The following is a 14,702-nucleotide window of genomic DNA, read 5'->3' as shown; positions in this document are numbered from 1 at the left end:
TTGTGTTTGTGTTGTAGGGGCTGCCTTGCTTCATTTGTATTAATATTTCAGCTCCACAGTGGGCTGCACCCTCTGCATGCTGTATGTAAATGAATTATGTAACGGGAAAAAGAGCAGCCATTTCCACTCCATCTCAATCTCACGGCGTTTTCATCAGTCTGAGGTGTGTTTAAAGTGAAGGATTGAGCGAGTGAGGCTGGATGTGTTAACGAGGTGTGTGTGATCTTACTGATTTTCGCAGATGTCTCACTGATCATCATTATCACTGACAGCGGGAGAAGCTCCAATCATCCAAGAAAACACCACTCATCCAAACGTCATGTGTCAAGTTTTTATTTGACAGCAGCTACATTTGCATGAAAATAAATTGTTTTTAAATCAATAGAGACATATTAAGTTTGTCTTGTAAATAGATTCTGACCTGAGACCTGGAAACGTACAATTTATAGTGGTTACTCAGTTTAATAAATACAAACATGTGGAAGACAAACCAACTAAAGCACAGGAAAATAGCAAACGTAGTAGTGCATGTTAAAAATGTATGTAGGTTTCCCTGTTTATTCTGCGAGGAACACTTCTACATTTCAGAGTGGAATTCCCCTTTAAGACTTCCATTAACATCTTGATGATGGTCGAAGAGGTAGACTGCTGATGTGGGATTTTCAGCTCTAATGAATGAGACGGTCAAGAAAACCTGGCAGGAGACTCCAGATCAGCGCTGAGAAGATTGAAAACTGCGGGCCCAGTTTTCATTATTATAGCCCTCTCTGATATTACAGTGGCGCGGTCTCTTGGGGTACTAATAAACTCTTCATACATCACCACTGCTTGACCAGTTTAGCCTTCTTTTTTTTTTTTTTTTAGAAATTCAGATTATACTGTATTCTATTTTTTAATTCATTAGTTTGTTCACATATCTAGAAAGATCACTAAAACTCTACACTCTTGGACAGCCTTTCCTTTTCAGTCGAGATCCAACAAGGATTACATTGCCATTTTGTCACACTTTTTCACCAATAAATATTTATTTAGATAGTTAAAATAATTCATTTGTCTGAAAAATAAACATTAATATACCCACTTTGATTTATAAGTAAAACATTGCAAAATATAGGAAAGCAGGTCTCAATGATCCTGTTCGATCACAATTATTCTCTCTGATTAGCAGCTATTATTATGTGGATTAATTTCTAATTCCCCTGCTGGAGAAGTAACGATCTGTTCCCTCCAGCTCTGCACCATCTTGTCAAGGCCAAACGCATAAGTGCACAGTGTCCTCTGAATACATCTTAAGCTAGTACATGATGCATTCATAGGTGGTAGTTGTATATATTTGTCTAGCTGAAGGCAAATAAGACATATAGCGTGTATTCACATATAAAAGGTCTGTATAAATATCAACAGGACTAAAAATCATCCCAGTGTAGCTAAAGATTTCATGTGTCTATTAGTGTTCATTAGCATAAATTGAGCATAACATTGTCTTATATTCATTATGTTGTTCAGATATGCAGTTTCAGCAATCAGAGAGGTCTTTTTGTTTGTTACCACTCCAGCACTACAGTATAAACCAACCTTGTAGTAATAATGCAGGATAGAAATACATACCAGTAGGGCATGTACTAAAACCACAGCTGTATCCCTGTACAGTTATTGATCCATGATCTGGGATATATGAGAACACAATCATTCTAAATAAGGGAATAGTATACTGTAATCATAAATTATGATTCAAAACACAACAAAGGTCAACACGTCGGTCCTTGGTCGTCATATTTAAAATACTAATTGTTAAAGAACAACCTTGGAAGAAGATGAACTCCTGAGTGTGTCACTGCACTGTGACATTACTGCTGGGTGTGGTTACACACACTGACCCACTGACGGTATGATTACGGACAGAGCTTTTGGGTCTGTGAAACGAAGCCAATGCCGATGTTTCTTAAACCTGCATTCTTTCTAATGGACAGCAGGCGGCGGCACCATTGACCGTAACAATAAGGTCTGACTGTATTGAGTCTAATGTGGAAACTACCCTCCTTCTCACATGATTTATAATTACCTGAGCAAACAGTTTCCTTGTGAGTTTATGGGCTTGAATCTATAATCTCGTACAGCATGATATTCATTTTTAAAATTATGATCCTGGTTAGAGTAAAACAGACAATGAAGTAGGGCATGTTCAGTATGTGGTGCCGTTTGTAAAGCGTCTTGCTCTGAAAATAACAGCAACATTTTGTCACATTTAGCTAAAAACAATGTTTAAAAAACTGGTTTGAATTTTTGAGAGTCACTTTTTTGCACATTTAGAACAATATTTGTGAACTTATTTATTTATTTATTTATTTAAAATATTTAAATCCAAATGTTAAATGTAAAATCTAAATGCAAAATCTAAATCTAAATGTTAAATATAAATCTAAATGTTAAATATAAATCTAAATATAAATGTTAAATATAAATCTAAATATAAATGTTAAATCTAAATGTTAAATATAAATCCAAATGTTAAATATAAATCTAAATCTAAATGTTGAAGCTAAATGTTTAAGGTGAAACAAAATATTTAGCTAAAATGCAAATTCAAATGCCGGTAACTGGAAGTGCCAAAATAAAAGCTTGAGGAGGTCTGAATTTAAATATTTAAAATAAATATTTAAAATAAATAAATATTTAAAATATCTCTAAATTCACAAATATTGTTCTAAATGTGAAAAAAAGTGACTCTCAAAAATTCAAACCAGTTTTTTAAACATTGTTTTTAGCTAAATGTGACAAAATGTTGCTGTTATTTTCAGAGTGAGACGCTTTACAAACGGCACCCCATAGTTCAGGGCGTCGCTAAACTGTTTAACCATCTAACTAGGCTGTGCTGGTCAAGGGATCTTATGATTTATTAATAATAAGAGGACTTACAGTAACAGTGCTGAGCCAAAAACTGTCAAAACCAAAACAAATACAGCTTTTGAGTAAACATTTTGGATTAATGGCTAACTGGCTAGTCATTGCTCTTTATAGACACCATTCACCACCTCTGAAGGACAAATTTAGCAAGCTCTCAGGAATATATACTATAAGGACTGGATCCAGGCAAACGTTTGTTGCTGGCTGTGATAGCAGGGAATAGCAAACAGGACAAATATATTCATCAGATACCGTGGACCTTTCCAGCTATCACAAGTGTATCAAGAGGTATACTGACATTCTTAACATTGATTTCTTTGCTCTGCTCTCGAAAAACCTCATTCCCAACACCCTGTTAACACGGTCAACCATGACAGCCAATACAATAAACAACTTATCAACACCAACTTGACTAGCTCACCACCTGAAATACCCTTTACCATTTGTTAAGTTATGATTAGTCACCAGCTTTTTTTTTGTCTTTTTTTTGTCAGCAGATTTCAAATGAGGCTGTTAGATCTTGGTGATGAGGTTACTGACGAGCTTCTGGAGGTCCTGGGTTCGGCGCTTGGTGGTCCTCAGCACCTCCTCGTGGTTTGCCTTATCCTTGCTGTCGTAATCTGTCACGACCTTGTTGGTGATGAGAGACAGGCCCAAGACACGCAAGCCACAGTGACGAGCCACCACCACCTCTGGGACCGTACTCATACCTAGATAGGGGGAAGAAGTCCGTGTCAGGTGCACTGACATGAATCAATGACAAAGTACAAACACATACCTATAGACAAGATATTAAATGGACATGATTGAGTATTGTACTTGAACAAAATAGGGAGAATGTGAGAGTCTGTAAATAATATTATAAAAAATATGATAGACTGTTCTGCGCATGGTGGTTCAATATGACAGAAGAAGGACCCGTGGCGTCAACTGTATATAAAAAAGGCTCATTCTAAGGTAACAAAAATATAACAATTTTCATTTTCAGGTGATTGTATGCTAATGAAAACATCATTTTGAATATTCTACTCATTTCTCCCATACTAAATCATTGGACCTTGAACCTGAAGACAACTGTAACGGATAAAAACTTGGTCAGGGAGCTGCAGGGGTGTAATGCAAATCTACTAACTGAATCTGTATTTTTATCTGTTAACGTGACAAAAATGTTCTTCTTAGTTCTTCCTGTTGTAGATGCACTGTACAGAGACTTTCCCAGATCAGTATCCCTTTAAGTGAGCATGAGGGAGCTGTACTAACCAACGGCATCAGCCCCCAGCTTCTGCAGGAGTCTGCACTCTGCAATGGTCTCATATGTCGGTCCAGCCAGCATGCAGTAAACCCCTTCCTGCAGGAAGCTGTCGCAGCTCTGCTCCTTTGCTGTTTCCCTGGCCAGAGCCATCAAGTCACGATCGTACGCATCCGACATGCAAGGGAAACGCACTCCAAACCTGGGGAGATTAAGAGAATGATATAAGTAGCGCAGACGTCAACAAGTTTCAGTTGAATAGCCGTGCCTTGGTGTTTCTGTTGTACCTGTCATCATTGTGCCCACAGAGCGGGTTCTGCCCCGCGAAACCTGGCATGTTGATGTGATCCTTAATGAGCATGATGTCTCCCACGTCGAAGCCGCCGTTCAGTCCCCCCGCTGCATTTGTCACAATCAGAGTCTCCACGCCTAGCAGGAAGAAGACTCGCACCGGGTACGTCACCTGAAGTGACAAACGCGCTTCAGAGACAGATACTGTCATTCGCTTATTGCTCTGACTTTTATTAAAATATTACAAATGGGAGTTACAAGATGGGGGTCACCGGGGAACAACAGAGGGGGAACATCACACGAGAAGCCAATATTTCTTCTGCATTCGCTGTAGGACTTTTATTACCATCGAACTGTGCATGTCTGATGCAGTTCTGACTCTGTGCTAACCTTTATAGGGCAGCTGATGGCCTGTAAATGACTGTTGTTACTTCTCGCTGCAGTCACATTTGGAAATTACTTTTTCTATGTCACATTTTTCTCCACAGCTTGAATTGCCTGTTAACGTGTTTTGCTAGTTACTGCAGAAATGTTCTCTCGAGCATCCCGGTTTCTTGATAAGGTCAGCGCCGTCATTTTGGAACGTTGGCCTCTTTGATGGGAGTTTTGCACATAACAGTGAACTGTGTTGAAATGTAAGCATAGCAAGCAGGGGCAGGAAGCTGTTCATGATGAGTTGACTTTACTAAACTAGGTGGCAATACATTATGTAAGTACATGTTAGTACACAGCCACCAGCTGTCTAGCTGAACTCCCTGGAAAAGCATATTCGTAACTCACATTGTGTGCTGAAAACGTGGCTTTCGGCTGAGTCATGGCTTCACGGTGATTCAACTAGAGGCGTTTCATACAGTAAATCACTGTCCAAAAGCCTGACACACGGGATCTTACAGGAGGGTCATAATGCATCTGGCTTTCCATTACCGTAAGTATGAAACTGGATTTTATGATGGCACATCACAGCTGGTAATAAAATAAACAAAAGTGGAATACAGTGTTTCCTCAGGCCAAAGTCCTGCTATGTCACACTGTTTGGTTTTCCTGCTGTCATCACGATTCTGCAGCTGATCATTCAACACGCGTGGTCAATTGTTAGCCAAAGTTGTGCTTTGAGCTTTCATACTCTGGTCAAAAGACAACCAGAGGACACCAAGTTTACACAACTTTATATTATAAAATCATTGGACTAAAAATAAATGGACTGTACTTATATTGCGCCTCTCTAGTCTTGCGACCTCTCAAAGCACTTTTACAGGACATATCTTATTCACCCGTTCACACACATTCATACACTGATGGCATTGGCTGCCATGCAAGGTGCCAACTGCTCATCAGTTTGAGGAGCTAACCATTCATACACATTCACACACCGATGGCGCAGCCTTCGGGAGCAAGTTGGGATTCAGTATCTTGCCCAAGGACACTTCGAACCGGGGATCGAACCGCCGATCATCTGATTAGACGACCCGCTCTACCTTCAAGCCACAGCCGCCAAAATATGACATGAAAGTGTCTCTGAGAGCAGTTTCCCAGAAAGAGTGAATAAAAGTTTGATATAAATTCGAGTTACCTATACTGTATCTACTAATTAGCGCCAAGCCAATGTTATTATTGAAGCCGAGATGTGACACAGTATTAATCCAGTGTCTAGTACAGAGGCTCCCTCCGTGACAAGAATAACAAAGGAAGTGTTAAAGATTAGGCCCACAACTACAAAAGCTGTGAATGTTTTTCTCAAAGTCAAACACAAAGTCAGAGTTTGAACTGCCAGCTTTTCTTCAGTTATCCTGTATATAGTATATCATTTGCATCAGCAAGGTTTCAAAATGCAGAAGCGAGTTGGCCTGTGACAGAAACTGAGACGCAAAGCTGCACAGGGCAACTGAGAGTAGTCACAGATGAATCTCTGCACCGTCGGGTGCTCACATGGATATCATTTAAATTTCAAGCCAGCCTGACAAATAGCAATACCTGCTTGATGGATTACCATGAAATCTGGTATCAATCATGCCCTGACTTCTACTTTTATGGCACCAAACTTTTACAGACATTTATGCTTCATGCAATTGTACTGACTCTGATAAGGTCAAAACCTGTTTGGCCTTTCTGAACTATTAAAACACAGTGACTCAACATTTCGTGGAGGAAGCATATTATATTCCATGCTCTGTGAATAGAAGCCCCTAAATCTGACACACTGTACCTGTAAGCACTATAACTTACTGTTTGTATGTTGTAGCCCTCGTAGAAGTGGAATCTCCCCTGCATGCAGACGCACTCACGGCCCTGCAGCTTCCCGAACACCAGCTGACCGGCATGGCCCTGCACTGCACGGCACACATGGAGTATAAGCAGCTGCTAGCAGTTTCCAAACACTTATAATACAGTGAAGATGCCAGAGACATCTTACCAGTGCTGATGGGAAAACTTGGAATATCTTTATACTGGAACACTTCCTTGTCAGTCATCAGGTCAGCCAGACCGCCGAGGCCTGAACCACAGATTATGGCCACTTTAGGACGCTGCTCTGTGTGGTCAAGCAGCCAGTCTGCTGTCTTCTTATACTGCTCATAACTGTGTGAAAGTCATAGAAAAAAATAACTAGTGTCAAATATGATTAAACTCTAGCTCCAGTAGTGATAAATCAGTTCGATATTTCTATGATAATTATAGCCATAACATCATCAGGGAGGAATAAACACCATAAATACTAAGGAACATCAGTCTCATGTTTAGAGCAAGTAGTAATAACTCAATTCCAGATAATGTGAAGAGGAAGGAAACATACAACACCCCCCCTTTTAATGAAAACATGAGTGAGGTGTCTGCACATAGATGCATAGTCTTAGCATAGTCTTATATTACTGCTGAGGCTGTTGTAGACATGTGTTTTATTGTAAGATACCTGTTTAGACCATTCCTGGGCCAGAGGCTATTTAACTGGGGGGTTACTTTACAATACATGTTTAGTCACAGGCTGATATCCTGTCCACTCCTGGGGCAGAGGCTATCTAACTGAGGGGGTCAGTTACGTCAGACAGCCCTGCCAGATGTTCAGGAGAAGTAAAGATGCATTGATAAGGAATCAGGTCAAAGGTTAAGCTTACGATACTGAACTTGTTGTAATAAACTTGTTATACAACTAAGACGGTGTCGGCGGAACTTCTCTTCAAACATCAGCATCACCACCGAAAATACACTACATGAGTAAGATCAGTAAGAATAAAATGGGTGCGGTAATGACTACAGGTATAACAGGTATTTTATGAGCAAAGCAGAAGAGGAAAGACAGGACAGGACAAATAGTCACTATAATAATTATATAATCTATATATATATATATATATATATCTATAGTATTATATAATATAGATATCATATATATATATATACTTTAGAGACTAAATTTGACTTAGAGAAGTCTACATGAGGTTTTACATAACCAGTCTAACTGGAATATTCAACCTGCAGCGTCCTCATCATGATGCAAAATCAACTTCCTGAAACGCACCTCAGTGCTCAGTGAATGTTAAATCCCAAAGTTAAAGTATCAGCAGGAATAAAAGCACATGGAAAGGCGCATGTGTAGAAAAACGAATAAATATGATATTGTGCAATACACTTGTGGAGTTTGAACTTTTAAGTGTACTGAGCAAATTATTATTCTGGGATGCTGATTTGATTGGAAATGCCTCCAGGTGCTAAATTATTGTAATTCTGGATATAAATGTGATCGTACAGCCGTAATGTGGCTAATGTTCCCTTATGCTTCGAGCCTTGTTATTAAAACTCGATGACACTTCGAACACAATCTGCAGCAGGCCAGAGCCTGATGAGTCTGAGCACATTTTCAAGCTGCCATATATGATGACATCAGACTAGCCTTGGGTGTTCAGTCCTGTTTTCTTATTTAAGATCAAGACGGAGCCGCAGAATCTTTCGTTACAGTACAGGCATGTGTGTGCCAGGGTAAACAAGGTGACAGGCTCTCTGAGGTGAAGCTTTGTTCTCTATAGGCAACTTCGGCACAGTCATCACACTTGAATGTCTGCCGTTACAGGCCTGTCATTTGCAGGAAGTGGCTCTTCTTCAGGATGCTCAGCAGCATTTCAAACAGACGCACACAGTTAGGCATGCCGGTTCCTCTATGTTTCTGCTGTTCTGTTGATGTGTCATTCATAAACACATTCTTTGGATTGGTGCCAATAGAAGATAGAGGATGAATGACGGGTCATCTAACCTGACATATGAAAAAATGCATGAGAGGCTTCAGCAGGGCGGTGCAGTGTGTAACCATAAACACATGATGACACTTAATGTGTGTGTACTTAAGCTGTAATGTTTTATATGAGCTGAATAAACCAGGAGAAGATGGCTAACTAGGCTGAACTGAACATTAACAACCTTTGTCCCTGTCTGACTGTCAAACATGAGGCCATCCTGTTATATGTTTGTATTGTATTTTATTTAACCGAAGCTGTTGATGCAATATATACTTACTAAAAGATAGAACACATGTTATTATTGTAAATAAACAGCACTGATGCAGATTGCGAAGGCAAAGTTAAAGTTACGCTAAAACTGTTCCAATCAACAGGACAATTTTATGATTATTTTCAAGAATATGACTAGAACTAGTTCTTCTTTTAGTACTAGACCCTATTAATGTAAATATTCAATTACTACATGTTTGATGAGTTCAAACAATAATCACCTTTGTCCATTTTTATTAAAGAAATGAAATGATGCATCAAATAGAACACCATCTTGTTACTTTTGTTAGAATGGACATGAGCATGAGCGACATCATCCGTACTTTTCTGAAGTTTGAGAACAACCAGGCTGTAAACATGTTTATGTTGGATGTTTTTAACATGGGCGCATATGGAGACTGACTCACTTCTGCAGCCAGCTTCAGCTGGAGGAGTTACCACTGTCCTACCTTCCAATCAACAGGCATCGGGATAATTTTATAACTATTTCAGGATTATGAAGCTCTGAACTTGTATTTTCTTTTAGTAATAAACCCTTTTAATGTGATGAACTTGTATTTTCTTTTAGTAATAAACCCTTTTAATGTGATTTTTTTCTGGTTTTCTTTAAATGTTTTTTTTGTTCCTTTCTTTAAAAGAGTGATGAGCCCTGCATCACATCATGTCTAATGATCATGCGGGTCACGCACATGTAGACACAGTCTGTGTTATGTAAGAGGTTTCATTAATCTCTCAGAGGGCAGGACGTTCAGCTCGTGGGCTCTCCTCCTCTCCGTGGCTCTCGCGGACCGGACTCCTCCAGCTGCGCGTGGAGCTGTCCTTGGTGCTGCCAGAACTTTGTGTGAGTGTTTTATGAGCTGTGTGCGTGTGTGTGTGTGTGTGTGTGTATAGACAGGATCAACACAGCACGTCCCAGTTACACAAACATCCCTGGTCTGGAGTTCCCAGGCTTTCCAGTGAGACTGGTTTTTACGCACCATTAAATTGAAGAATGCCACTTGTTACGCAAAGCGCAGAAAAAGCTGACAGATAGTGACGTCACTGAGCACTCTACGTCAGAGGCGCATCCTGAGACGATAGGCTGCTAATCCTCAGGATAACGCGTCTCCATGGCTACCGTGCACGACGATCAAACAGCTCGGTTACAATTATAATAAACCCAAATGATTGCACAGAGTGATCATCAGGCAGGTGCGGCCGCCCTGACAGCTCATCTCACAGCGGCACCAGCCTTTCAGCCTTTCAGTCTTACCTGCACTGACTGGAGGACGCCGCGTCCATGTCTGCTGATGTCGGCGTTATATCGTCGACGCTTCGTGTCGCCTGTCACAAGCCGCTGCGCTGCGCGCTGATGGAGATCCTCGCTGCGCAAGCTGACGGGGCGTTGGAGGAGGAGGAGGAGGAGGTCATGCTGACGCGCTGACGTCACGGCGTACAGGGGTTTAAAAAGGCTGGAGGGGAGGCGGTTCCTTTGAAATAGGGCTAAATCCGATTTTCCACCAGGATGGGCAGCTCGGTGAGCCGTTCAGTGGGAAGGCCGAGTCTGGGAACACAGGGAGAGAGAATGACAGATAAAGAGAGAAAAAGAGATGTGGGAATGAACAACTCTCTGATACTCATTAAACACTTAGAACAGAAACACATGATGTTGCACCTCAAATAAACCAGGAGGCTCTGGAGGATGTGTGCCTGAACAAACAGTCTCTCTAACACACACACACACACACACACAGGCTGCACAACTATTCAAAGAGCTGACTCATGGGTTAAAAGGACAGAATGAAAGTGACAGAGAAACACGGCTATAACTACACCTGACTATAAAGCCATAAGCCAAGAGAACCATGATGACCCTGAATAAACTCTCTCAGCCTGAACCGTGGCGCATAGTGTAGTAAAACTATAATTTCACTTTGACTAACAGACTTAATGATTGACATCTTATGCTATGGTTGTATCTGTATGATGATATGTGGCAATTAAACTGAGCTGAATTGAGTATAATCAAGGGCGGAGCACACTTTTGTCATGTCACGGCCTCGATAAGGGAGTTAAAAAGTGTGTAGTTTCCTGTAAACACTTTGAAGATTATCACAAAATAATTCTTCCTCCTTCCTAGAAATTCATATGATATCTAAACAGGAACAATGTGTAGCCCCAGACCGGTCAAATATACTTACTTACAAATGTACTCCATCAAGAATTTCCTGTATTATTGGTCTCTGTGGTTAAGACATTCTTTTAGCCGATTGCTCCAGTCTATTATGCTGGAGGGCTGTGGCTTCACCTAAGACGCTGTAATTGTTTCCTTGGCCACTAAAAGCAGTCAGGTCCCTGTCTGTCATAATATCAGAGGTTGCCACTAAAAGCAGTCAGGTCCCTGTCTGTCATAATATCAGAGGTTATGTGTAAAGTGCGCGACTTAAAGTAAAATTAATAACGAAATCATTTTTAATCTTCTTTATATAATATACAATAATATTCTTACAGAAATCTAAGATCACTGGTAAAGTAAAGTCCCCACACCACCCCTACAACATAGTCCAAGAGTATTACTGTATTTTTATATGTAATAGATGGAGTGTTAAAACACCTGAACCCGGAGCCATTTCTCCTTTTAGGAAGATTATGATGGATATAGACATCTTGGAAATGGTGTCATGGCAACACAAAACCACATGACCTGACACATGACCCACCAGGATGTTTACTATGTGTCACTTAGGGATTTCATGTCAAGGGCAATGTTGAAAAAGGAGGTTTCCAGAACATTTAAACACCTGTGACACCGTCATATTACAAATAATATGTTCCAGTCATATTCACTCCATGATAGGTTGTTTATTGTTCATCTGTTATATTACCAGTATTTTAAAATCAAGTATATTTAAATGCAACTAGTTTAAAGTCGACAAGAAAATACAGAATGCAATGAGACAGAATATGTTTAACAAAAAATGATTTAATGTCACAAAAAAAAAACAGATGGGGGCCTTGTGGGAAAAAGCCGTGATCGGGTTCAAAGTTTCCGCACTCGGAGTAAAGAAGAATATAAGTAGATTCTCTAAGATATCAGTCCAAATATGTATGAACACAGTCAAGTCAGGACAAATAAGTGGATTTGTGAAGCTGTAGATTAAATCAGAAATTCCTGCCCTGTCATCATGCTCACTGGGCTTTCAAATCCCTTTTGTAGTCCCACTTGCCCTTATAATGACCCTCTTAAACACACACACACACAGGCTTCAATTAGTGTTGGTTTTGTGCTATGTGTGTAAGAGGGAGCCAGAGTGTGCATGCGATACTTGATGATATCATCATAATAATATCATAACTGTTGTTTGATTGCAAGAGATCATCACTAAATATTAGACTTTCCAATATCTGTGACGAAACATGTCTTACATTTAGTGATACAAGAGAAGCTGTTTTCATTTGACTAATTTCAAAGTTAAACTCAGACACAGACATAAATAAATTGACACAAACACATTTATATTATTTGTTTCTGTTTGTGGTTACTTACTTCTACTCCACTAAACAATAGGGAGGGAAGTACTTTTTGCTTCCCTCCCCAAAATGTACTTCTCTCTCCAATGTCTAGTAGAACCACAAACAGAAACAAATAATATGAATGTATTTCAGTGAATCTTTTTTGACCCCCGGTCAAAAGGAGGCAACCTGAGAGAGTTACCTGTGGGTAATTTGCTTGATTAAATTTATTTTGCGGAATGTTTTGCATGTGTTTGTTCATGTGAGTGTGTGTTTGTATAAAAGCATGATTTCTTTGAATAAAGTTATGTAAAAAAAAAAAAAAAAAAGGAAATAAGATAGATGATCTTTCACGGGGTAATTCACTTGATAGAGCAGCTCACAGAACACAAAGTAATGTAACATAATCTAACATATACTTGAAATAGAACACTGGGGAACACATTTTTTGTTGAGTTAGGTCTGACAATCCAAAACTGATCTATCAGTTTTTCTCTATCTCGTCAAGTTTTTGAACTATAGGATCCCTGTTTTCTTAAAAATATGAAAAATAATGTACTTAACAGACATGTGCTTATTTTCACTAAACAAAATTAAGAGTCTGTGCAATGATCTTTTTGCTCTCTCCAAACAATGGGGATACCAAACGCCAACTTTTCACGTGTTCCTTTGGTCCACATCCGTAAACTCTCCACACACTGCTTGCACACTTTGTGAGGGGCCCATGGCTTGTTGTCTTAAACACAAAGTTTAAAATATGCAAAATATGCTTGTGTTTGACAAATGCACTGATGTTTGCTTTCCTCTGACGTGGAATGGTGAAACTAGCACAAATACAGCAAAAGGAGTCAGGAGCAGACATGATCTGGAACAAAAGAAATATATACCTATGCAAATCAAACACTAAGATGGAATAGTTACAAGCTTTGAAAACTACAAAAACAGCATCAAACCAAATAGAACTTACAGCGATATGCCCATGGTGACAAGGTGAAGAGAACAGCAGCACAAATCCTCTTCATTCCTACTATGCAAGCTTTCTCTGTGCAGATATTGACAGTACTGACCTATTGGGAGATGCACACACCTCTCAATGCACTGTCTCAATTGTGACTGCACAAACCAGCTGGCAAGTCTTACTACAGCTAATCAGTGGAATTTTGCTTAACTGGAGGGTAAGCTGTGGGGAAAAAAAACTTAATGTGCTATAAAAAAACTGACTGCAATTTTGGAATCAGGATGCCAATTTTAGTTTTAATCAGCATAAAGATCTTTTCAAATTGTTCCCCAGTGTAATGATTAAACAACATTTATTAAAATCTTGCAGCCAGTTTTCTTCCCTACGGAAGCCCTAAAGGGTCATACATACATACATTTTATTCCACCCATTTTCCCGTGATAACAAGATAATTAATTCCAGATCTCGAGAAAACAAAATGATAGTCTAGTGTATTAAATCATTGCAGGAAACATTTAGTGTAGCAATGTCAGAGGAGCAGGAGAATATCGATCATCACATCACATATCTCTTCAATCAAGGCCTGACACAGGCTGAAACAGCTTTATGCCATCTAACAAGCCTGATGTCGTCATAAATACCCTATAAATCAAAACTGACTATCTGTATTTCAAACTCAGTAATTGCTTGAAATGTTTTGAGTTTTGAGACAAAACAAGAACAAATACAAAATACACTAAAGGTGTCTCCTCCTCCTCTGACATTGCTACACTAAAAGATGTTTCCTGCAATGATTTAATACACTAGACTATCGTTTTGTTTTCTTGAGATCTCAAATGAATTATCTGGTTATCACGGGAAAACGGGTGGAATAAAATGCATTGTATATAATATATAATATAATAATTATAGTGGCCATTTGTCTATAAAAAAACAAAACAAATTAAACTTTAAACCAAACAAAATCAAAAGGCCACTGATGCACCATGGGGATGTGGTTTAACGCAGGCGAAAGAAGATGAATGTCCAAACTGAATCCTTGTGTTTTGTGATGATTTATTTCAAAATAATAAAACAAAACAAAAGAACAAAGAAAACCATGGCTGCTACTGCCTCCCTTGCCTGGCAAAAAACCATAGGCCCACCCAGGTGCACGCCGGCACCTAAAACCATAGACATATATACATAGACGCCGCATTGAGCGGGTTGGTCGTTGGTCGCGATACGTAAACGGCGCCGCCATATTGGTTCGGGCAGATCTGCCCGTAAACTAATACAAGGAAATGGACTGAACTTCATAAAGCGCCTTTCTACA

General features: G+C 39.5%; 1 protein-coding gene across 1 annotated transcript; it reads right to left on the bottom strand.

Moving 5' to 3' along the window:
• Positions 1-2,792: 2,792 nt before the first annotated feature.
• pnp6 (purine nucleoside phosphorylase 6) lies at positions 2,793-10,473 on the bottom strand. Its single transcript, XM_010743576.3, has 6 exons — positions 10,190-10,473; positions 6,855-7,018; positions 6,668-6,771; positions 4,441-4,616; positions 4,165-4,355; positions 2,793-3,614 (listed from the first exon to the last, which is right to left on the bottom strand). Exons 1-6 carry the CDS (start codon positions 10,216-10,218, stop codon positions 3,418-3,420), a joined length of 861 nt encoding a protein of 286 aa, XP_010741878.1. The 5' UTR covers positions 10,219-10,473; the 3' UTR covers positions 2,793-3,417.
• Between the last annotated feature and the right edge of the window lie 4,229 nt (positions 10,474-14,702).

The sequence above is a fragment of the Larimichthys crocea genome, chromosome XXI (assembly GCF_000972845.2).
Source record: "Larimichthys crocea isolate SSNF chromosome XXI, L_crocea_2.0, whole genome shotgun sequence".
NCBI lineage: Eukaryota > Metazoa > Chordata > Actinopteri > Sciaenidae > Larimichthys > Larimichthys crocea.
The sequence above is the reverse complement of the archived record's forward strand: the minus strand, read 5'-3'. Positions and strand labels throughout refer to the sequence as shown.

What these genes read in the sequence shown, in the direction of transcription:
- pnp6 (XM_010743576.3), bottom strand. Translation starts at nt 10,218, where the DNA reads ATGGACGCGGCGTCCTCCAGTCAGTGCAG. An exon ending in TGTGGGCACAATGATGACAG is followed by an intron (nt 4,356 to 4,440) that starts GTACAACAGAAA and finishes TAATCTCCCCAG; the next exon opens with GTTTGGAGTGCGTTTCCCTT. An exon ending in GCTGGGGGCTGATGCCGTTG is followed by an intron (nt 3,615 to 4,164) that starts GTTAGTACAGCT and finishes CCCCCTATCTAG; the next exon opens with GTATGAGTACGGTCCCAGAG.